At 47.5% G+C, this 23098-nt stretch overlaps 1 protein-coding gene across 1 annotated transcript in view; it reads left to right on the top strand.

The window, feature by feature from the left end:
• FOXH1 (forkhead box H1) overlaps positions 1 to 23098 on the top strand; it is a 232059-nt gene that overhangs the window by 107956 nt on the left and 101005 nt on the right. The window contains exon 3 of the mRNA XM_063924731.1: positions 16016 to 16119. Coding sequence (XP_063780801.1) covers positions 16016 to 16119 — 104 coding nt within the window. The remainder of the gene's footprint in view (positions 1 to 16015; positions 16120 to 23098) is intronic.

Genomic DNA, 23098 nt, shown 5'->3' with positions numbered 1-23098 from the left:
GACGTTAGAGAAATATACAGTGTGGTGGGGAGCTATGTAAGTGTGTAATATACAGCGTGGTGGGGAGCTATGTAAGTGTGTAATATACAGTGTGGTGGGGAGCTATGTAACTGTGTAATATACAGCGTGGTGGGGAGCTATGTAACTGTGTAATATACAGCGTGGTGGGGAGCTATGTAAGTGTGTAATATACAGTGTGGTGGGGAGCTATGTAACTGTGTAATATACAGCGTGGTGGGGAGCTATGTAACTGTGTAATATACAGCGTGGTGGGGAGCTATGTAAGTGTGTAATATACAGTGTGGTGGGGAGCTATGTAACTGTGTAATATACAGCGTGGTGGGGAGCTATGTAACTGTGTAATATACAGCGTGGTGGGGAGCTATGTAACTGTGTAATATACAGTGTGGTGGGGAGCTATGTAACTGTAATATACAGCGTGGTGGGGAGCTATGTAAGTGTGTAATATACAGTGTGGTGGGGAGCTATGTAACTGTGTAATATACAGTGTGATGGGGAGCTATGTAACTGTGTAATATACAGCGTGGTGGGGAGCTATGTAACTGTAATATACAGTAGAGATGAGCGCCTGAAATTTTTCGGGTTTTGTGTTTTGGTTTTGGGTTCGGTTCCGCGGCCGTGTTTTGGGTTCGAACGCGTTTTGGCAAAACCTCACCGAATTTTTTTTGTCGGATTCGGGTGTGTTTTGGATTCGGGTGTTTTTTTCAAAAAACACTAAAAAACAGCTTAAATCATAGAATTTGGGGGTCATTTTGATCCCAAAGTATTATTAACCTCAAAAACCATAATTTACACTCATTTTCAGTCTATTCTGAATACCTCACACCTCACAATATTATTTTTAGTCCTAAAATTTGCACCGAGGTCGCTGTGTGAGTAAGATAAGCGACCCTAGTGGCCGACACAAACACCGGGCCCATCTAGGAGTGGCACTGCAGTGTCACGCAGGATGTCCCTTCCAAAAAACCCTCCCCAAACAGCACATGACGCAAAGAAAAAAAGAGGCGCAATGAGGTAGCTGTGTGAGTAAGATTAGCGACCCTAGTGGCCGACACAAACACCGGGCCCATCTAGGAGTGGCACTGCAGTGTCACGCAGGATGGCCCTTCCAAAAAACCCTCCCCAAACAGCACATGACGCAAAGAAAAAAAGAGGCGCAATGAGGTAGCTGTGTGAGTAAGATTAGCGACCCTAGTGGCCGACACAAACACCGGGCCCATCTAGGAGTGGCACTGCAGTGTCACGCAGGATGTCCCTTCCAAAAAACCCTCCCCAAACAGCACATGACGCAAAGAAAAAAAGAGGCGCAATGAGGTAGCTGTGTGAGTAAGATTAGCGACCCTAGTGGCCGACACAAACACCGGGCCCATCTAGGAGTGGCACTGCAGTGTCACGCAGGATGTCCCTTCCAAAAAACCCTCCCCAAACAGCACATGACGCAAAGAAAAAAAGAGGCGCAATGAGGTAGCTGACTGTGTGAGTAAGATTAGCGACCCTAGTGGCCGACACAAACACCGGGCCCATTTAGGAGTGGCACTGCAGTGTCACGCAGGATGTCCCTTCCAAAAAACCCTCCCCAATCAGCACATGATGCAAAGAAAAAGAAAAGAAAAAAGAGGTGCAAGATGGAATTGTCCTTAGGCCCTCCCACCCACCCTTATGTTGTATAAACAAAACAGGACATGCACACTTTAACCAACCCATCATTTCAGTGACAGGGTCTGCCACACGACTGTGACTGATATGACGGGTTGGTTTGGACCCCCCCCAAAAAAGAAGCAATTAATCTCTCCTTGCACAAACTGGCTCTACAGAGGCAAGATGTCCACCTCATCATCACCCTCCGATATATCACCGTGTACATCCCCCTCCTCACAGATTATCAATTCGTCCCCACTGGAATCCACCATCTCAGCTCCCTGTGTACTTTGTGGAGGCAATTGCTGCTGGTCAATGTCTCCGCGGAGGAATTGATTATAATTCATTTTAATGAACATCATCTTCTCCACATTTTCTGGATGTAACCTCGTACGCCGATTGCTGACAAGGTGAGCGGCGGCACTAAACACTCTTTCGGAGTACACACTTGTGGGAGGGCAACTTAGGTAGAATAAAGCCAGTTTGTGCAAGGGCCTCCAAATTGCCTCTTTTTCCTGCCAGTATAAGTACGGACTGTGTGACGTGCCTACTTGGATGCGGTCACTCATATAATCCTCCACCATTCTATCAATGTTGAGAGAATCATATGCAGTGACAGTAGACGACATGTCCGTAATCGTTGTCAGGTCCTTCAGTCCGGACCAGATGTCGGCATCAGCAGTCGCTCCAGACTGCCCTGCATCACCGCCAGCGGGTGGGCTCGGAATTCTGAGCCTTTTCCTCGCACCCCCAGTTGCGGGAGAATGTGAAGGAGGAGATGTTGACAGGTCGCGTTCCGCTTGACTTGACAATTTTGTCACCAGCAGGTCTTTCAACCCCAGCAGACTTGTGTCTGCCGGAAAGAGAGATCCAAGGTAGGCTTTAAATCTAGGATCGAGCACGGTGGCCAAAATGTAGTGCTCTGATTTCAACAGATTGACCACCCGTGAATCCTTGTTAAGCGAATTAAGGGCTCCATCCACAAGTCCCACATGCCTAGCGGAATCGCTCCGTGTTAGCTCCTCCTTCAATGTCTCCAGCTTCTTCTGCAAAAGCCTGATGAGGGGAATGACCTGACTCAGGCTGGCAGTGTCTGAACTGACTTCACGTGTGGCAAGTTCAAAGGGCATCAGAACCTTGCACAACGTTGAAATCATTCTCCACTGCGCTTGAGACAGGTGCATTCCACCTACTATATCGTGCTCAATTGTATAGGCTTGAATGGCCTTTTGCTGCTCCTCCAACCTCTGAAGCATATAGAGGGTTGAATTCCACCTCGTTACCACTTCTTGCTTCAGATGATGGCAGGGCAGGTTCAGTAGTTTTTGGTGGTGCTCCAGTCTTCTGTACGTGGTGCCTGTACGCCGAAAGTGTCCCGCAATTCTTCTGGCCACCGACAGCATCTCTTGCACGCCCCTGTCGTTTTTTAAAAAATTCTGCACCACCAAATTCAAGGTATGTGCAAAACATGGGACGTGCTGGAATTTGCCCATATTTAATGCACACACAATATTGCTGGCGTTGTCCGATGCCACAAATCCACAGGAGAGTCCAATTGGGGTAAGCCATTCCGCGATGATCTTCCTCAGTTGCCGTAAGAGGTTTTCAGCTGTGTGCGTATTCTGGAAAGCGGTGATACAAAGCGTAGCCTGCCTAGGAAAGAGTTGGCGTTTGCGAGATGCTGCTACTGGTGCCGCCGCTGCTGTTCTTGCGGCGGGAGTCCATACATCTACCCAGTGGGCTGTCACAGTCATATAGTCCTGACCCTGCCCTGCTCCACTTGTCCACATGTCCGTGGTTAAGTGGACATTGGGTACAACTGCATTTTTTAGGACACTGGTGAGTCTTTTTCTGACGTCCGTGTACATTCTCGGTATCGCCTGCCTAGAGAAGTGGAACCTAGATGGTATTTGGTAACGGGGGCACACTGCCTCAATAAATTGTCTAGTTCCCTGTGAACTAACGGCGGATACCGGACGCACGTCTAACACCAACATAGTTGTCAAGGCCTCAGTTATCCGCTTTGCAGCAGGATGACTGCTGTGATATTTCATCTTCCTCGCAAAGGACTGTTGAACAGTCAATTGCTTACTGGAAGTAGTACAAGTGGGCTTACGACTTCCCCTCTGGGATGACCATCGACTCCCAGCAGCAACAACAGCAGCGCCAGCAGCAGTAGGCGTTACACGCAAGGATGCATCGGAGGAATCCCAGGCAGGAGAGGACTCGTCAGAATTGCCAGTGACATGGCCTGCAGGACTATTGGCATTCCTGGGGAAGGAGGAAATTGACACTGAGGGAGTTGGTGGGGTGGTTTGCGTGAGCTTGGTTACAAGAGGAAGGGATTTACTGGTCAGTGGACTGCTTCCGCTGTCACCCAAAGTTTTTGAACTTGTCACTGACTTATTATGAATGCGCTGCAGGTGACGTATAAGGGAGGATGTTCCGAGGTGGTTAACGTCCTTACCCCTACTTATTACAGCTTGACAAAGGGAACACACGGCTTGACACCTGTTGTCCGCATTTCTGGTGAAATACCTCCACACCGAAGAGCTGATTTTTTTGGTATTTTCACCTGGCATGTCAACGGCCATATTCCTCCCACGGACAACAGGTGTCTCCCCGGGTGCCTGACTTAAACAAACCACCTCACCATCAGAATCCTCCTGGTCAATTTCCTCCCCAGCGCCAGCAACACCCATATCCTCCTCATCCTGGTGTACTTCAACACTGACATCTTCAATCTGACTATCAGGAACTGGACTGCGGGTGCTCCTTCCAGCACTTGCAGGGGGCGTGCAAATGGTGGAAGGCGCATGCTCTTCACGTCCAGTGTTGGGAAGGTCAGGCATCGCAACCGACACAATTGGACTCTCCTTGTGGATTTGGGATTTCGAAGAATGCACAGTTCTTTGCTGTGCTGCTTTTGCCAGCTTGAGTCTTTTCATTTTTCTATCGAGAGGCTGAGTGCTTCCATCCTCATGTGAAGCTGAACCACTAGCCATGAACATAGGCCAGGGCCTCAGCCGTTCCTTGCCACTCCGTGTCGTAAATGGCATATTGGCAAGTTTACGCTTCTCCTCCGACAATTTTATTTTAGGTTTTGGAGTCCTTTTTTTTCTGATATTTGGTGTTTTGGATTTGACATGCTCTGTACTATGACATTGGGCATCGGCCTTGGCAGACGACGTTGCTGGCATTTCATCGTCTCGGCCATGACTAGTGGCAGCAGCTTCAGCACGAGGTGGAAGTGGATCTTGATCTTTCCCTAATTTTGGAACCTCAACATTTTTGTTCTCCATATTTTAATAGGCACAACTAAAAGGCACCTCAGGTAAACAATGGAGATGGATACTAGTATACAATTATGGACTGCCTGCCGAGTGCAGACACAGAGGTAGCCACAGCCGTGAACTACCGTACTGTACTGTGTCTGCTGCTAATATAGACTGGTTGATAAAGAGATGTCTATGTAACTATGTATGTATAAAGAAGAAAGAAAAAAAAAACCACGGTTAGGTGGTATACAATTATGGACGGACTGCCTGCCGAGTGCAGACACAGAGGTAGCCACAGCCGTGAACTACCGTACTGTACTGTGTCTGCTGCTAATATAGACTGGTTGATAAAGAGATGTCTATGTAACTATGTATGTATAAAGAAGAAAGAAAAAAAAACCACGGTTAGGTGGTATACAATTATGGACGGACTGCCTGCCGAGTGCAGACACAGAGGTAGCCACAGCCGTGAACTACCGTACTGTACTGTGTCTGCTGCTAATATAGACTGGTTGATAAAGAGATGTCTATGTAACTATGTATGTATAAAGAAGAAAGAAAAAAAAACCACGGTTAGGTGGTATACAATTATGGACGGACTGCCTGCCGAGTGCAGACACAGAGGTAGCCACAGCCGTGAACTACCGTACTGTGTCTGCTGCGACTGGATGATAAATGATATAAAAAATATATATATATCACTACTGCAGCCGGACAGGTATATATTATATATTATATAATGACGGACCTGCTGGACACTGTCTGTCAGCAGAATGAGTTTTATTTTTATAGAATAAAAAAAACAACAACACACAAGTGAAGTCACACGACGAGTGTTTAACTTTTTCAGGCAATCACAATATAAGTATACTACTAACTATACTGGTGGTCAGTGTGGTCAGGTCACTGGTCAGTCACACTGGCAGTGGCACTCCTGCAGCAAAAGTGTGCACTGTTTAATTTTAATATAATATTATGTACTCCTGGCTCCTGCTATAACCTATAACTGGCACTGCAGTGCTCCCCAGTCTCCCCCACAATTATAAGCTGTGTGAGCTGAGCAGTCAGACAGATATATAATATATATAGATGATGCAGCACACTGGGCTGAGCCTGAGCAGTGCACACAGATATGGTATGTGACTGAGTCACTGTGTGTATCGCTTTTTTCAGGCAGAGAACGGATATATTAAATAAACTGCACTGTCTGGTGGTCACTCACTATATAATATTATGTACTCCTGGCTCCTGCTATAACCTATAACTGGCACTGCAGTGCTCCCCAGTCTCCCCCACAATTATAAACTGTGTGAGCTGAGCAGTCAGACAGATATATAATATATATAGATGATGCAGCACACTGGGCTGAGCCTGAGCAGTGCACACAGATATGGTATGTGACTGAGTCACTGTGTGTATCGCTTTTTTCAGGCAGAGAACGGATATATTAAATAAACTGCACTGTCTGGTGGTCACTCACTAGTAAACTCTCTGCACTCTCTACACTTCTACAGTACTCCTCCTAGTCCTAAGCTCCAGTAAATCTCTCTCTTTTATAATCTAAATGGAGAGGACGCCAGCCACGTCCTCTCCCTATCAATCTCAATGCACGTGTGAAAATGGCGGCGACGCGCGGCTCCTTATATAGAATCCGAGTCTCGCGATAGAATCCGAGCCTCGCGAGAATCCGACAGCGTCATGATGACGTTCGGGCGCACTCGGGTTAACCGAGCAAGGCGGGAAGATCCGAGTCGCTCGGACCCGTGAAAAAAAACATGAAGTTCGGGCGGGTTCGGATTCAGAGAAACCGAACCCGCTCATCTCTAATATACAGTGTGGTGGGGAGCTATGTAACTGTGTAATATACAGTGTGGTGGGGAGCTATGTAACTGTGTAATATACAGTGTGGTGGGGAGCTATGTAACTGTGTAATATACAGCGTGGTGGGGAGCTATGTAAGTGTGTAATATTCAGCGTGGTGGGGAGCTATGTAACTGTGTAATATACAGTGTGGTGGGGAGCTATGTAAGTGTGTAATATACAGCGTGGTGGGGAGCTATGTAAGTGTGTAATATACAGTGTGGTGGAGAGCTATGTAAGTGTGTAATATTCAGCGTGGTGGGGAGCTATGTAACTGTGTAATATACAGTGTGGTGGGGAGCTATGTAAGTGTGTAATATACAGCGTGGTGGGGAGCTATGTAAGTGTGTAATATATAGAGATGAGCGGGTTCGGTTTCTCTGAATCCGAACCCGCCAGAACTTCATGGTTTTTTTCACGGGTCCGAGCAGACTCGGATCTTCCCGCCTTGCTCGGTTAACCCGAGCGCGCCCGAACGTCATCATGACGCTGTCGGATTCTCGCGAGGCTCGGATTCTATCGCGAGACTCGGATTCTATATAAGGAGCCGCGCGTCGCCGCCATTTTCACACGTGCATTGAGATTGATAGGGAGAGGACGTGGCTGGCGTCCTCTCCATTTAGATTATAAGAGACTGAGAGAGATTTACTGGAGCTGACTAGGAGGAGTACTGTTACTGTAGAAGTGTAGAGACTGAGTGGAGAGAGTTTACTAGTGAGGACAGTGCAGTTTACTTTATAATCCGTTCTCTGCCTGAAAAAAGCGATACACAGCACACAGTGACTCAGTCACATACCATATCTGTGTGCACTGCTCAGGCTCAGGCCAGTGTGCTGCATCATCTATTATCTATATATAATATTATATATATCTGTCTGACTGCTCAGCTCACACAGCTTATAATTGTGGGGGAGACTGGGGAGCACTACTGCAGTGCCAGTTATAGGTTATAGCAGGAGCCAGGAGTACATAATATATTATATAGTGAGTGACCACCAGACACACAGTGCAGTTTATTTAATATATCCGTTCTCTGCCTGAAAAAAGCGATACACACAGTGACTCAGTCACATACCATATCTGTGTGCACTGCTCAGGCTCAGCCCAGTGTGCTGCATCATCTATTATCTATATATAATATTATATATATCTGTCTGACTGCTCAGCTCACACAGCTTATAATTGTGGGGGAGACTGGGGAGCACTACTGCAGTGCCAGTTATAGGTTATAGCAGGAGCCAGGAGTACATAATATATTATATAGTGAGTGACCACCAGACACACAGTGCAGTTTATTTAATATATCCGTTCTCTGCCTGAAAAAAGCGATACACACAGTGACTCAGTCAGTCACATACCATATCTGTGTGCACTGCTCAGGCTCAGGCCAGTGTGCTGCATCATCTATATATATTATATATCTGTCTGACTGCTCAGCTCACACAGCTTATAATTGTGGGGGAGACTGGGGAGCACTACTGCAGTGCCAGTTATAGGTTATAGCAGGAGCCAGGAGTACATATTATATTAAAATTAAACAGTGCACACTTTTGCTGCAGGAGTGCCACTGCCAGTGTGACTGACCAGTGACCTGACCACACTGACCACCAGTATAGTTAGTAGTATACTTATATTGTGATTGCCTGAAAAAGTTAAACACTCGTCGTGTGACTTCACTTGTGTGTTTTTTTTTTTTTATTCTATAAAAATAAAACTCATTCTGCTGACAGACAGTGTCCAGCAGGTCCGTCATTATATAATATATAATATATACCTGTCCGGCTGCAGTAGTGATATATATATATTTTTTATATAATTTATCATCCAGTCGCAGCAGACACAGTACGGTAGTTCACGGCTGTGGCTACCTCTGTGTCTCTGCACTCGGCAGGCAGTCCGTCCATAATTGTAATACCACCTAACCGTGGATTTTTTTCATTCTTCTTTATACATACATAGTTACATAGACATCTTCTCTTTATCAACCAGTCTATATTAGCTGCAGACACAGTACAGTACGGTAGTTCACGGCTGTGGCTACCTCTGTGTCTGCACTCGGCAGGCAGTCCGTCCATAATTGTATACCACCTAACCGTGGTTTTTTTTCATTCTTCTTTATACATACATAGTTACATAGACATCTTCTCTTTATCAACCAGTCTATATTAGCTGCAGACACAGTACAGTACGGTAGTTCACGGCTGTGGCTACCTCTGTGTCTGCACTCGGCAGGCAGTCCATCCATAATTGTATACCACCTAACCGTGGATTTTTTTCAGTCTTCTTTATACATACATAGTTACATAGACATCTTCTCTTTATCAACCAGTCTATATTAGCTGCAGACACAGTACAGTACGGTAGTTCACGGCTGTGGCTACCTCTGTGTCTGCAGTCGGCAGGCAGTCCATAATTGTATACTAGTATCCATCTCCATTGTTTACCTGAGGTGCCTTTTAGTTGTGCCTATTAAAATATGGAGAACAAAAATGTTGAGGTTCCAAAATTAGGGAAAGATCAAGATCCACTTCCACCTCGTGCTGAAGCTGCTGCCACTAGTCATGGCCGAGACGATGAAATGCCAGCAACGTCGTCTGCCAAGGCCGATGCCCAATGTCATAGTACAGAGCATGTCAAATCCAAAACACCAAATATCAGAAAAAAAAGGACTCCAAAACCTAAAATAAAATTGTCGGAGGAGAAGCGTAAACTTGCCAATATGCCATTTACCACACGGAGTGGCAAGGAACGGCTGAGGCCCTGGCCTATGTTCATGGCTAGTGGTTCAGCTTCACATGAGGATGGAAGCACTCAGCCTCTCGCTAGAAAAATGAAAAGACTCAAGCTGGCAAAAGCAGCACAGCAAAGAACTGTGCATTCTTCGAAATCCCAAATCCACAAGGAGAGTCCAATTGTGTCGGTTGCGATGCCTGACCTTCCCAACACTGGACGTGAAGAGCATGCGCCTTCCACCATTTGCACGCCCCCTGCAAGTGCTGGAAGGAGCACCCGCAGTCCAGTTCCTGATAGTCAGATTGAAGATGTCAGTGTTGAAGTACACCAGGATGAGGAGGATATGGGTGTTGCTGGCGCTGGGGAGGAAATTGACCAGGAGGATTCTGATGGTGAGGTGGTTTGTTTAAGTCAGGCACCCGGGGAGACACCTGTTGTCCGTGGGAGGAATATGGCCGTTGACATGCCAGGTGAAAATACCAAAAAAATCAGCTCTTCGGTGTGGAGGTATTTCACCAGAAATGCGGACAACAGGTGTCAAGCCGTGTGTTCCCTTTGTCAAGCTGTAATAAGTAGGGGTAAGGACGTTAACCACCTCGGAACATCCTCCCTTATACGTCACCTGCAGCGCACTCATAATAAGTCAGTGACAAGTTCAAAAACTTTGGGTGACAGCGGAAGCAGTCCACTGACCAGTAAATCCCTTCCTCTTGTAACCAAGCTCACGCAAACCACCCCACCAACTCCCTCAGTGTCAATTTCCTCCTTCCCCAGGAATGCCAATAGTCCTGCAGGCCATGTCACTGGCAATTCTGACGAGTCCTCTCCTGCCTGGGATTCCTCCGATGCATCCTTGCGTGTAACGCCTACTGCTGCTGGCGCTTCTGTTGTTGCCGCTGGGAGTCGATGGTCATCCCAGAGGGGAAGTCGTAAGCCCACTTGTACTACTTCCAGTAAGCAATTGACTGTTCAACAGTCCTTTGCGAGGAAGATGAAATATCACAGCAGTCATCCTACTGCAAAGCGGATAACTGAGGCCTTGACAACTATGTTGGTGTTAGACGTGCGTCCGGTATCCGCCGTTAGTTCACAGGGAACTAGACAATTTATTGAGGCAGTGTGCCCCCGTTACCAAATACCATCTAGGTTCCACTTCTCTAGGCAGGCGATACCGAGAATGTACACGGACGTCAGAAAAAGACTCACCAGTGTCCTAAAAAATGCAGTTGTACCCAATGTCCACTTAACCACGGACATGTGGACAAGTGGAGCAGGGCAGGGTCAGGACTATATGACTGTGACAGCCCACTGGGTAGATGTATGGACTCCCGCCGCAAGAACAGCAGCGGCGGCACCAGTAGCAGCATCTCGCAAACGCCAACTCTTTCCTAGGCAGGCTACGCTTTGTATCACCGCTTTCCAGAATACGCACACAGCTGAAAACCTCTTACGGCAACTGAGGAAGATCATCGCGGAATGGCTTACCCCAATTGGACTCTCCTGTGGATTTGTGGCATCGGACAACGCCAGCAATATTGTGTGTGCATTAAATATGGGCAAATTCCAGCACGTCCCATGTTTTGCACATACCTTGAATTTGGTGGTGCAGAATTTTTTAAAAAACGACAGGGGCGTGCAAGAGATGCTGTCGGTGGCCAGAAGAATTGCGGGACACTTTCGGCGTACAGGCACCACGTACAGAAGACTGGAGCACCACCAAAAACTACTGAACCTGCCCTGCCATCATCTGAAGCAAGAAGTGGTAACGAGGTGGAATTCAACCCTCTATATGCTTCAGAGGTTGGAGGAGCAGCAAAAGGCCATTCAAGCCTATACAATTGAGCACGATATAGTAGGTGGAATGCACCTGTCTCAAGCGCAGTGGAGAATGATTTCAACGTTGTGCAAGGTTCTGATGCCCTTTGAACTTGCCACACGTGAAGTCAGTTCAGACACTGCCAGCCTGAGTCAGGTCATTCCCCTCATCAGGCTTTTGCAGAAGAAGCTGGAGACATTGAAGGAGGAGCTAACACGGAGCGATTCCGCTAGGCATGTGGGACTTGTGGATGGAGCCCTTAATTCGCTTAACAAGGATTCACGGGTGGTCAATCTGTTGAAATCAGAGCACTACATTTTGGCCACCGTGCTCGATCCTAGATTTAAAGCCTACCTTGGATCTCTCTTTCCGGCAGACACAAGTCTGCTGGGGTTGAAAGACCTGCTGGTGACAAAATTGTCAAGTCAAGCGGAACGCGACCTGTCAACATCTCCTCCTTCACATTCTCCCGCAACTGGGGGTGCGAGGAAAAGGCTCAGAATTCCGAGCCCACCCGCTGGCGGTGATGCAGGGCAGTCTGGAGCGACTGCTGATGCTGACATCTGGTCCGGACTGAAGGACCTGACAACGATTACGGACATGTCGTCTACTGTCACTGCATATGATTCTCTCAACATTGATAGAATGGTGGAGGATTATATGAGTGACCGCATCCAAGTAGGCACGTCACACAGTCCGTACTTATACTGGCAGGAAAAAGAGGCAATTTGGAGGCCCTTGCACAAACTGGCTTTATTCTACCTAAGTTGCCCTCCCACAAGTGTGTACTCCGAAAGAGTGTTTAGTGCCGCCGCTCACCTTGTCAGCAATCGGCGTACGAGGTTACATCCAGAAAATGTGGAGAAGATGATGTTCATTAAAATGAATTATAATCAATTCCTCCGTGGAGACATTGACCAGCAGCAATTGCCTCCACAAAGTACACAGGGAGCTGAGATGGTGGATTCCAGTGGGGACGAATTGATAATCTGTGAGGAGGGGGATGTACACGGTGATATATCGGAGGGTGATGATGAGGTGGACATCTTGCCTCTGTAGAGCCAGTTTGTGCAAGGAGAGATTAATTGCTTCTTTTTTGGGGGGGGTCCAAACCAACCCGTCATATCAGTCAGTCGTGTGGCAGACCCTGTCACTGAAATGATGGGTTGGTTAAAGTGTGCATGTCCTGTTTTGTTTATACAACATAAGGGTGGGTGGGAGGGCCCAAGGACAATTCCATCTTGCACCTCTTTTTTCTTTTCTTTTTCTTTGCATCATGTGCTGATTGGGGAGGGTTTTTTGGAAGGGACATCCTGCGTGACACTGCAGTGCCACTCCTAGATGGGCCCGGTGTTTGTGTCGGCCACTAGGGTCGCTAATCTTACTCACACAGTCAGCTACCTCATTGCGCCTCTTTTTTTCTTTGCGTCATGTGCTGTTTGGGGAGGGTTTTTTGGAAGGGACATCCTGCGTGACACTGCAGTGCCACTCCTAGATGGGCCCGGTGTTTGTGTCGGCCACTAGGGTCGCTAATCTTACTCACACAGCTACCTCATTGCGCCTCTTTTTTTCTTTGCGTCATGTGCTGTTTGGGGAGGGTTTTTTGGAAGGGACATCCTGCGTGACACTGCAGTGCCACTCCTAGATGGGCCCGGTGTTTGTGTCGGCCACTAGGGTCGCTAATCTTACTCACACAGCTACCTCATTGCGCCTCTTTTTTTCTTTGCGTCATGTGCTGTTTGGGGAGGGTTTTTTGGAAGGGACATCCTGCGTGACACTGCAGTGCCACTCCTAGATGGGCCCGGTGTTTGTGTCGGCCACTAGGGTCGCTTATCTTACTCACACAGCGACCTCGGTGCAAATTTTAGGACTAAAAATAATATTGTGAGGTGTGAGGTATTCAGAATAGACTGAAAATGAGTGTAAATTATGGTTTTTGAGGTTAATAATACTTTGGGATCAAAATGACCCCCAAATTCTATGATTTAAGCTGTTTTTTAGTGTTTTTTGAAAAAAAACACCCGAATCCAAAACACACCCGAATCCGACAAAAAAAATTCGGTGAGGTTTTGCCAAAACGCGTTCGAACCCAAAACACGGCCGCGGAACCGAACACAAAACCAAAACACAAAACCCGAAAAATTTCAGGCGCTCATCTCTAGTAATATACAGTGTGGTGGGGAGCTATGTAACTGTGTAATATACAGTGTGGTGGGGAGCTATGTAACTGTGTAATATACAGCGTGGTGGGGAGCTATGTAACTGTGTAATATACAGTTTGGTGGGGAGCTATGTAACTGTGTAATATATAGCGTGGTGGGGAGCTATGTAAGTGTGTAATATACAGCGTGGTGGGGAGCTATGTAAGTGTGTAATATACAGCGTGGTGGGGAGCTATGTAACTGTGTAATATACATCGTGGTGGGGAGCTATGTAACTGTGTAATATACAGTGTGGTGGGGAGCTATGTAACTGTAATATACAGCGTGGTGGGGAGCTATGTAAGTGTGTAATATACAGTGTGGTGGAGAGCTATGTAAGTGTGTAATATACAGCGTGGTGGGGAGCTATGTTACATAGCTCCCCACCACGCTATATATTACACAGTAACATAGCTCCCCACCACGCTGTATATTACACAGTTACATAGCTCCCCACCACGCTATATATTACACAGTAACTGTGTAATATACAGCGTGGTGGGGAGCTATGTAACTGTGTAATATACAGTGTGGTGGGGAGCTATGTTACTGTGTAATATACAGCGTGGTGGGGAGCTATGTAACTGTGTAATATACAGTGTGGTGGGGAGCTATGTAAGTGTGTAATATACAGTGTGATGGGGAGCTATGTAACTGTGTAATATATAGCGTGGTGGGGAGCTATGTAACTGTGTAATATACAGCGTGGTGGGGAGCTATGTAAGTGTGTAATATACAGTGTGGTGGGGAGCTTTGTAACTGTGTAATATACAGCGTGGTGGGGAGCTATGTAACTGTGTAATATACAGCGTGGTGGGGAGCTATGTAACTGTGTAATATACAGTGTGGTGGGGAGCTATGTAACTGTGTAATATACAGCGTGGTGGGGAGCTATGTAAGTGTGTAGTATTCAGCGTGGTGGGGAGCTATGTAACTGTGTAATATACAGTGTGGTGGGGAGCTATGTAACTGTGTAATATACAGTGTGGTGGGGAGCTATGTAACTGTGTAATATACAGTGTGGTGGGGAGCTATGTAACTGTGTAATATACAGTGTGGTGGGGAGCTATGTAACTGTGTAATATACAGTGTGGTGGGGAGCTATGTAACTGTGTAATATACAGCGTGGTGGGGAGCTATGTAAGTGTGTAATATACAGCGTGGTGGGGAGCTATGTAAGTGTGTAATATACAGCGTGGTGGGGAGCTATGTAACGGTGTAATATACAGCGTGGTGGGGAGCTATGTAAGTGTGTAATATACAGCGTGGTGGGGAGCTATGTAAGTGTGTAATAAACAGCGTGGTGGAGAGCTATGTAACTGTGTAATATACAGTGTGGTGGGGAGCTATGTAAGTGTGTAATATACAGTGTGGTAGGGAGCTATGTAAGTGTGTAATATACAGCGTGGTGGAGAGCTATGTAACGGTGTAATATACAGCGTGGTGGGGAGCTATGTAAGTGTGTAATATACAGCGTGGTGGAGAGCTATGTAACGGTGTAATATACAGCGTGGTGGGGAGCTATGTAAGTGTGTAATATACAGTGTGGTAGGGAGCTATGTAAGTGTGTAATATACAGCGTGGTGGAGAGCTATGTAAGTGTGTAATATACAGACTCGCCACCCCACTTTCCCGCCCACACAGACACTGAGGACGGAGACACGTCCTCCCTCTACACTCTCCGAGACTGGTGTGAAAATGGCCACGACGCGCGGCTCCTTATATGGAATCCAAATCCCGCGAGAATCCCACAGTGGGATGATGATGTTTTGCCTTGTTCTGGTGTCTGAGTCAGGCGGGAATACACGAGCCGGTCTCTGACCTGGGCTCGGGTGGTGAAGTCCGGTAGGGTTTGGTTGTCAGGGAACCGAACCCGCTCATCTCTACTAACGATGTGCGCTCCCGTGCGTCATTAACGACCGCCTCCCTTTTCTGAACATGTACAGACGAGGGAGGTCTTCGTTAACGACAACCATGCCCCCCCTTTTCTACCATCGCTCACTTGCTGATGCCACCGCCAACATCGGCGGGGGATCGGCTAGTGTGTACTGGTGCCCCTGACCTCTGTCATGTAATAAGAATAGAGAAGGCAGCCTAGGATCCCATCATTCCTCTCCCTTCTACCCTGGTCATTCTGCTTTTCCCGCTTTGCCTCCCTGCAGCCTTTCTTTCATCCCAATTTTATTCCCACTTCACATTCTTCTATCACTAGTGCAGGGGGTCCCAAACGCAGTCCTGAAGGCCCCCACACGCTCCAGGTGTTAAGTATATCCATGGCTCAGCACATATAGTGACATCAAATTAACGGAGGTACGAATTGCATCACCGGTGCCTCGAGGATTGCGTGTGGAAACCTCTGTACTAGTGACTTCTCTCGTTTGCCAGTTCTCACCACACATCCCATGCCCGTATTCCGTCAGCGTGCCCTTTTCCTACTATATATCATTCTATCACTGTGTCTTACACAGGTCTTCAGGTGTGTGGCTTTCCCAGCGCGGATGGAAGACTGCAGGATGAGGCTCAGCGCTGGTGGAATCATCTTAGGAAAGATGTCCGACGTGCTGTTACTAAGGTACTGCTGAGAGATGTCAGACGTGCTGTTACTAAGGTACTGCTGAGAGATGTCAGACGTGCTGTTACTAAGGTACTGCTGAGAGATGTCAGACGTGCTGTTACTAAGGTACTGCTGAGAGATGTCCGACATGCTGTTACTAAGGTACTGCTGAAAGATTTCCGACGTGCTGTTACTAAAGTACTGCTGAAAGGTGTCCGACGTGCTGTTACTAAGGTACTGCTGAAAGATGTCCGACGTGCTGTTACTAAGGTACTGCTGAAAGATGTCCGACGTGCTGTTACTAAGGTACTGCTGAGAGATGTCCGACGTCCTGTTACTAAGGTACTGCTGAAAGATGTCCGACGTGCTGTTACTAAGGTACTGCTGAAAGGTGTCCGACGTGCTGTTACTAAGGTACTGCTGAGAGATGTCCGACGTGCTGTTACTAAGGTACTGCTGAGAGATGTCCGACGTGCTGTTACTAAGGTACTGCTGAGAGATGTCCGACGTGCTGTTACTAAGGTACTGCTGAGAGATGTCCGACGTGCTGTTACTAAGGTACTGCTGAAAGATGTCCGACGTGCTGTTACTAAGGTACTGCTGAGAGATGTCCGACGTGCTGTTACTAAGGTACTGCTGAAAGATGTCCGACGTGCTGTTACTAAGGTACTGCTGAGAGATGTCCGACGTGCTGTTACTAAGGTACTGCTGAGAGATGTCCGACGTGCTGTTACTAAGGTACTGCTGAGAGATGTCCGACGTGCTGTTACTAAGGTACTGCTGAAAGATGTCCGACGTGCTGTTACTAAGGTACTGCTGAGAGATGTCCGACGTGCTGTTACTAAAGTAATGCTGAAAGGTGTCCGACGTGCTGTTACTAAGGTACTGCTGAGAGATGTCCGACGTGCTGTTACTAAAGTACTGCTGAAAGTTGTCCGTTGTGCTGTTACTAAGGTACTGCTGAGAGATGTCCGACGTGCTGTTACTAAGGTACTGCTGAAAGATGTCCGACGTGCTGTTACTAAGGTACTGCTGAGAGATGTCCGCCGTGCTGTTACTAAAGTACTGCTGAAAGGTGTCCGACGTGCTGTTACTAAGGTACTGCTGAGAGATGTCCGACGTGCTGTTACTAAGGTACTGCTGAGAGATGTCCGACGTGCTATTACTAAAGTACTGCTGAAAGGTGTCTGACGTGCTGTTACTAAGGTACTGCTGAGAGATGTCCGACGTGCTGTTACTAAGGTACTGCTGAAAGATGTCCGACGTGCTGTTACTAAGGTACTGCTGAAAGGTGTCCGACGTGCTGTTACTAAGGTACTGCTGAGAGATGTCCGACGTGCTGTTACTAAGGTACTGCTGAGAGATGTCCGACGTGCTGTTACTAAGGTACTGCTGAGAGATGTCCGACGTGCTGTTACTAAGGTACTGCTGAAAGGTGTCCGACGTGCTGTTACTAAGGTACTGCTGAAAGGTGTCCGACGTGCTGTTACTAAGGTACTGCTGAAAGGTGTCCGACGTGCTGTTACTAAGGTACTGCTGAGAGATGTCCGACGTGCTGTTACTAAGGTACTGCTGAAAGGTGTCCGACGTGCTGTTACTAAGGTACTGCTGAGAGATGTCCGACGTGCTGTTACTAAGGTACTGCTGAGAGATGTCCGACGTGCTGTTACTAAGGTACTGCTGAAAGGTGTCCGACGTGCTGTTACCAAGGTACTGCTGAGAGATGTCCGACGTGCTGTTACTAAGGTACTGCTGAGAGATGTCCGACGTGCTGTTACTAAGGTACTGCTGAAAGGTGTCCGAGCACAGCCCAATATTCTCCTCCGATGCGGAGACCATGTAACTAAACGTATAAAATGAGTTTAGCTGTGGTAGCCTGCCGGTACTGAGTGACCGGATCACAGACCTAGGAGCCTGCCGGTACTGAGTGACCGGATCACAGACCTAGGAGTCTGCCGGTACTGAGTGACGTACTGAGTGACCGGATCACAGACCTAGGAGCCTGCTGGTACTGAGTGACCGGATCACAGACCTAGGAGCCTGCCGGTACTGAGTGACCGGATCACAGACCTAGGAGCCTGCCGGAACTGAGTGACCGGATCACAGACCTAGGAGCCTGCCGGTACTGAGTGACCGGATCACAGACCTAGGAGACCGCCAGTACTGAGTGACCAGATCACAGACCTAGGAGCCTGCCGGTACTGAGTGACCGGATCACAGACCTAGGAGCCTGTCTGTACTGAGTGACCGGATCACAGACCTAGGAGCCTGCCGGTACTGAGTGACCAGATCACAGACCTAGGAGCCTGCCGGAACTGAGTGACCGGATCACAGACCTAGGAGCCTGCTGGTACTGAGTGACCAGATCACAGACCTAGGAGCCTGTCGGTACTGAGTGACTGGATCACAGACCTAGGAGCCTGCCAGAACTGAGTGACCGGATCACAGACCTAGGAGCCTGCCGGTACTGAGTGACCGGATCACAGACCTAGGAGCCTGCCGGTACCGAGTGACCGGATCACAGACCTAGGAGCCTGTCGGTACCGAGTGACCAGATCACAGACCTAGGAGTCTGCCGGTACCGAGTGACCAGATCACAGACCTAGGAGCCTGCCGGTACCGAGTGACCGGATCACAGACCTAGGAGCCTGCCGGTACTGAGTGACCAGATCACAGACCTAGGAGCCTGCCGGTACTGAGTGACCAGATCACAGACCTAGGAGCCTGCCGGAACTGAGTGACCGGATCACAGACCTAGGAGCCTGCTGGTACTGAGTGACCAGATCACAGACCTAGGAGCCTGTCGGTACTGAGTGACCAAATCACAGACCTAGGAGCCTGCCGGTACTGAGTGACCAGATCACAGACCTAGGAGCCTGTTGGTACCGAGTGACCAGATCACAGACCTAGGAGCCTGCCGGTACTGAGTGACCAGATCACAGACCTAGGAGCCTGTCGGTACTGAGTGACCGGATCATAGACCTAGGTGCATACTTACCTACGGGAGAAGAAGGTAGGCGGCGACAGGAGTGGGGTCATGCTAATCGCATCATTGGGCCCCACCAGGGGCGGATTGGGATGCCGGACCAGATCCTGATTGGCTGGTCCTTTTACCCGCTCAGCGGCCACTCCTGATGACGGGGACTTCGCACCCCGAAACGTTGACTATGAATTAAAGCACCTCGTTGTTTCACGTAAGATTTCAGTCTCCAGAGTTCCGCCTTTCGTAAGTTTTTTTTTATTATATATATATTGCTTTGTTAGGTGGAATGCACGCAGGAGTTCCAGCTCGACGGGTGTGTTTGTTTAGTACCCTATAACTGTCAACACAGGGTGGGTTGAAGGTCACATCCTGCCCTGTCACCAGACCCCCCCCCCCCCCCTTCAACAGACTCCGCACTCCTTAGGGCTGCTTCCAGAAATTTCCCAGGCTGGTTTTAAACTCAATCCACCCCTGGGCCCCGCTCCAGGTAAATTGCAACAATTAGCTCATATTTGCATAGGGGTGGGGTCGAATGATGCAATTGTCATGGAAACAAGCCATTAGACCCCGCCCCCTTCTTGGTTTGCCGTATAATACTCTGCATTCTGCCCACTTCTCTATGAAGTGGGTAGAATGTGGGAGGGGTGCCCAGTCTTCCGGGGGGTGCAGGGGAATACCCGAAAAACTGTGTGTCCTTATTCATGTCATTGCCAGGATTACTTCTGTATTATAGAAGACAGCTACAAAAAAAATAAGCAAATAAATAAATTTATACCCTAGGAAATCAGTGTTACATAATAGGCAAACTACTTACAGTGTAGTAGGAAAGTCAGATAAATACAGATAGGTGAGATACGGTGTAAGTGCGGACATGGCACACTGACAATGGGGCAAAGAGAGGACAATCACCACAGCTCACTAAGGAGAAAACCCAGATTGTTGGAGTATAGCACCAGCTGAGGCTGAGTATTACCTGAGTGTTATACTAGATGGAGAGTAGATGTCATATTATTACGTGTACAGTAACGATTTGCTTTCTTACATCCTCTGCATAATCCTCCGCTTCCTCTTCTGACGGATGACAACAAAGCGTAGCTGCCATCTTTCACTGCATGTCTGATGCACATTCATTTCTAAGGCTCCACAAAGGTTCTACACATCACTACACACAGGGAGGTTCAGGATCCGGTTCAGTCAGTATGAGTTAAGCACAGGTCCGGTATGAAATCCCAGCGTTCAGGAGACTGACAACCGGAATCCCGACATCGAGTCCCCTCATAGGCTCGCCGCGCATGCCATGCTTCGGGTTCGGTGGTGGGCTTTGTCTATTCCCCCAGAGTGGGAATACCGGGCTTCGGTCTGGATTCCGACCACCGCCATTTTCCCCTGCTGTTGTGATTTCAGCGTCGGTATTTCAACCGTCTGGATCCCACCGTTCGGGATATTAACTGCGTCCCTTCAGCACAGCTTTCCCAGGCATGGAGTCTAGAGGGCACAGGTCTCCACCAGGGGACCACCGCAAGGAGGTGAGGGCTTCATTGCGTGCTAGGCCCAACCTGATAGGCACACAACTACTCTACACCTCTGATCCCTATTTTACCACAGAGGTGTGTTCTCGGGCTCATCTTGTAGGTACACACTACGCCCTCTAGGGACCAGCTACCATACACATATGACCCTCACATGGGACGCAGGCCATAGGGTACATGGAGCTACTTTCCTGGTGACTATGCCCACCACTTACCATGCCTTACACTTTGATTTACCCAGAACCACATGCCCCAAGAAACCTGAGAACAAAAGCCCCACCCTGCAGCCTCTACTGTCACACTCTTTCAGGGCACTAGGTCCGACAGAAGCTCTCCATTACTCCTGCCTAAACCCTTGACTTGACATCAATGCCCAGGGACGTAACCTTAACTTTGTGGGCCCCATAATAAAATTTTGAAGTGGCCCCTGTCCCAGTTCTTCTTATTATGTAACATAGTAGTGCCCTCCAGCTCATATTGTGCCACATTACAGTGCCCAGTTCTTATTATGTGACATAGTAGTGCCCTCAAGCTCATATTGTGCCACATTACAGTGCCCAGTTCTTATTATGTGACATAGTAGTGCCCTTCAGTTCATATTGTGCCACATTACAGTGCCCCAGTTCTTCTTATTATGTAACATAGTAGTGCCCTTCAGTTCATATTGTGCCACATTACAGTGCCCCAGTTCTTCTTATTATATAACATAGTAGTGCCCGCCAGCTCATATTGTGCCACATTACAGTGCCCAGTTCTTATTATGTGACATAGTAGTGCCCTTCAGTTCATATTGTGCCACATTACAGTGCCCCAGTTCTTCTTATTATGTAACATAGTAGTGCCCTTCAGTTCATATTGTGCCACATTACAGTGCCCAGTTCTTATTATGTGACATAGTAGTGCCCTTCAGTTCATATTGTGCCACATTACAGTGCCCCAGTACTTATTATGTGACATAGTAGTGCCCTTCAGTTCATATTGTGCCACATTACAGTGCCCCAGTTCTTCTTATTATGTAACATAGTAGTGCCTTTCAGTTCATATTGTGCCACATTACAGTGCCCAGTTCGTATTATGTGACATAGTAGTGCCCTTCAGTTCATATTGTGCCACATTACAGTGCCCCAGTACTTATTATGTGACATAGTCGTGCCCTTCAGTTCATATTGTGCCACATTACAGTGCCCCAGTTCTTCTTATTATGTAACATAGTAGTGCCTTTCAGTTCATATTGTGCCACATTACAGTGCCTCAGTTCATATTATGTGACATAGTAGTGGCCCTTCAGTTCATATTGTGCCACATTACAGTGCCTCAGTTCTTCTTATTATGTGACATAGTAGTGCCCACCAGTTCATATTGTGCCACATTACAGTGCCTCAGTTCTTCTTATGTGACATAGTAGTTCCCACCAGTTCATATTGTGCCACATTACAGTGCCCCAGTTCTTATTATGTGACATAGTAGTGGCCCTTCAGTTCATATTGTGCCACATTACAGTGCCCAGTTCTTCTTATTATGTAACATAGTAGTGCCTTTCAGTTCATATTGTGCCACATTATAGTGCCCCAGTTCTTCTTATTATGTGACATAGTGCCTTTCAGTTCATATTGTGCCACATTACAGTGCCTCAGTTCTTCTTATTATGTGACATAGTAGTGCCCACCAGTTCATATTGTGCCACATTACAGTGCCTCAGTTCTTCTTATTATGTGACATAGTAGTTCCCACCAGTTCATATTGTGCCACATTACAGTGCCCCAGTTCTTATTATGTGACATAGTAGTGGCCCTTCAGTTCATATTGTGCCACATTACAGTGCCCAGTTCTTCTTATTATGTAACATAGTAGTGCCTTTCAGTTCATATTGTGCCACATTATAGTGCCCCAGTTCTTCTTATTATGTGACATAGTAGTGCCTTTCAGTTCATATTGTGCCACATTACAGTGCCTCAGTTCTTCTAATTATGTGACATAGTAGTGCCCACCAGTTCATATTGTGCCACATTACAGTGCCTCTGTTCATATTATGTGACATAGTAGTGCCCTTTAGTTCATATTGTGCCACATTACAGTGCCCAGTTCTTATTATGTAACATAGTAGTGCCCACCAGTTCATATTGTGCCACATTACATTGCCCCAGTACTTATTATGTGACATAGTAGTGGCCCTTCAGTTCATATTGTGCCACATTACAGTGCCCCAGTTCTTCTTATTATGTGACATAGTAGTGCCCTTCAGTTCATATTGTGCCACATTACAGTGCCTCAGTTTTTCTTATTATGTGACATAGTAGTGCCTTTCTGTTCATATTGTGCCACATTACAGTGCCTCAGTTCTTATTATGTGACATAGTAGTGCCCACCAGTTCATATTGTGCCACATTACAGTGCCCAGTTCTTATTATGTAACATAGTAGTGCCCACCAGTTCATATTGTGCCACATTACAGTGCCCCAGTACTTATTATGTGACATAGTAGTGG

This window comes from Pseudophryne corroboree, chromosome 5, assembly GCF_028390025.1.
Source record: "Pseudophryne corroboree isolate aPseCor3 chromosome 5, aPseCor3.hap2, whole genome shotgun sequence".
NCBI classification, from domain to species: Eukaryota; Metazoa; Chordata; class Amphibia; order Anura; family Myobatrachidae; genus Pseudophryne; species Pseudophryne corroboree.
The sequence above is the reverse complement of the archived record's forward strand: the minus strand, read 5'-3'. Positions and strand labels throughout refer to the sequence as shown.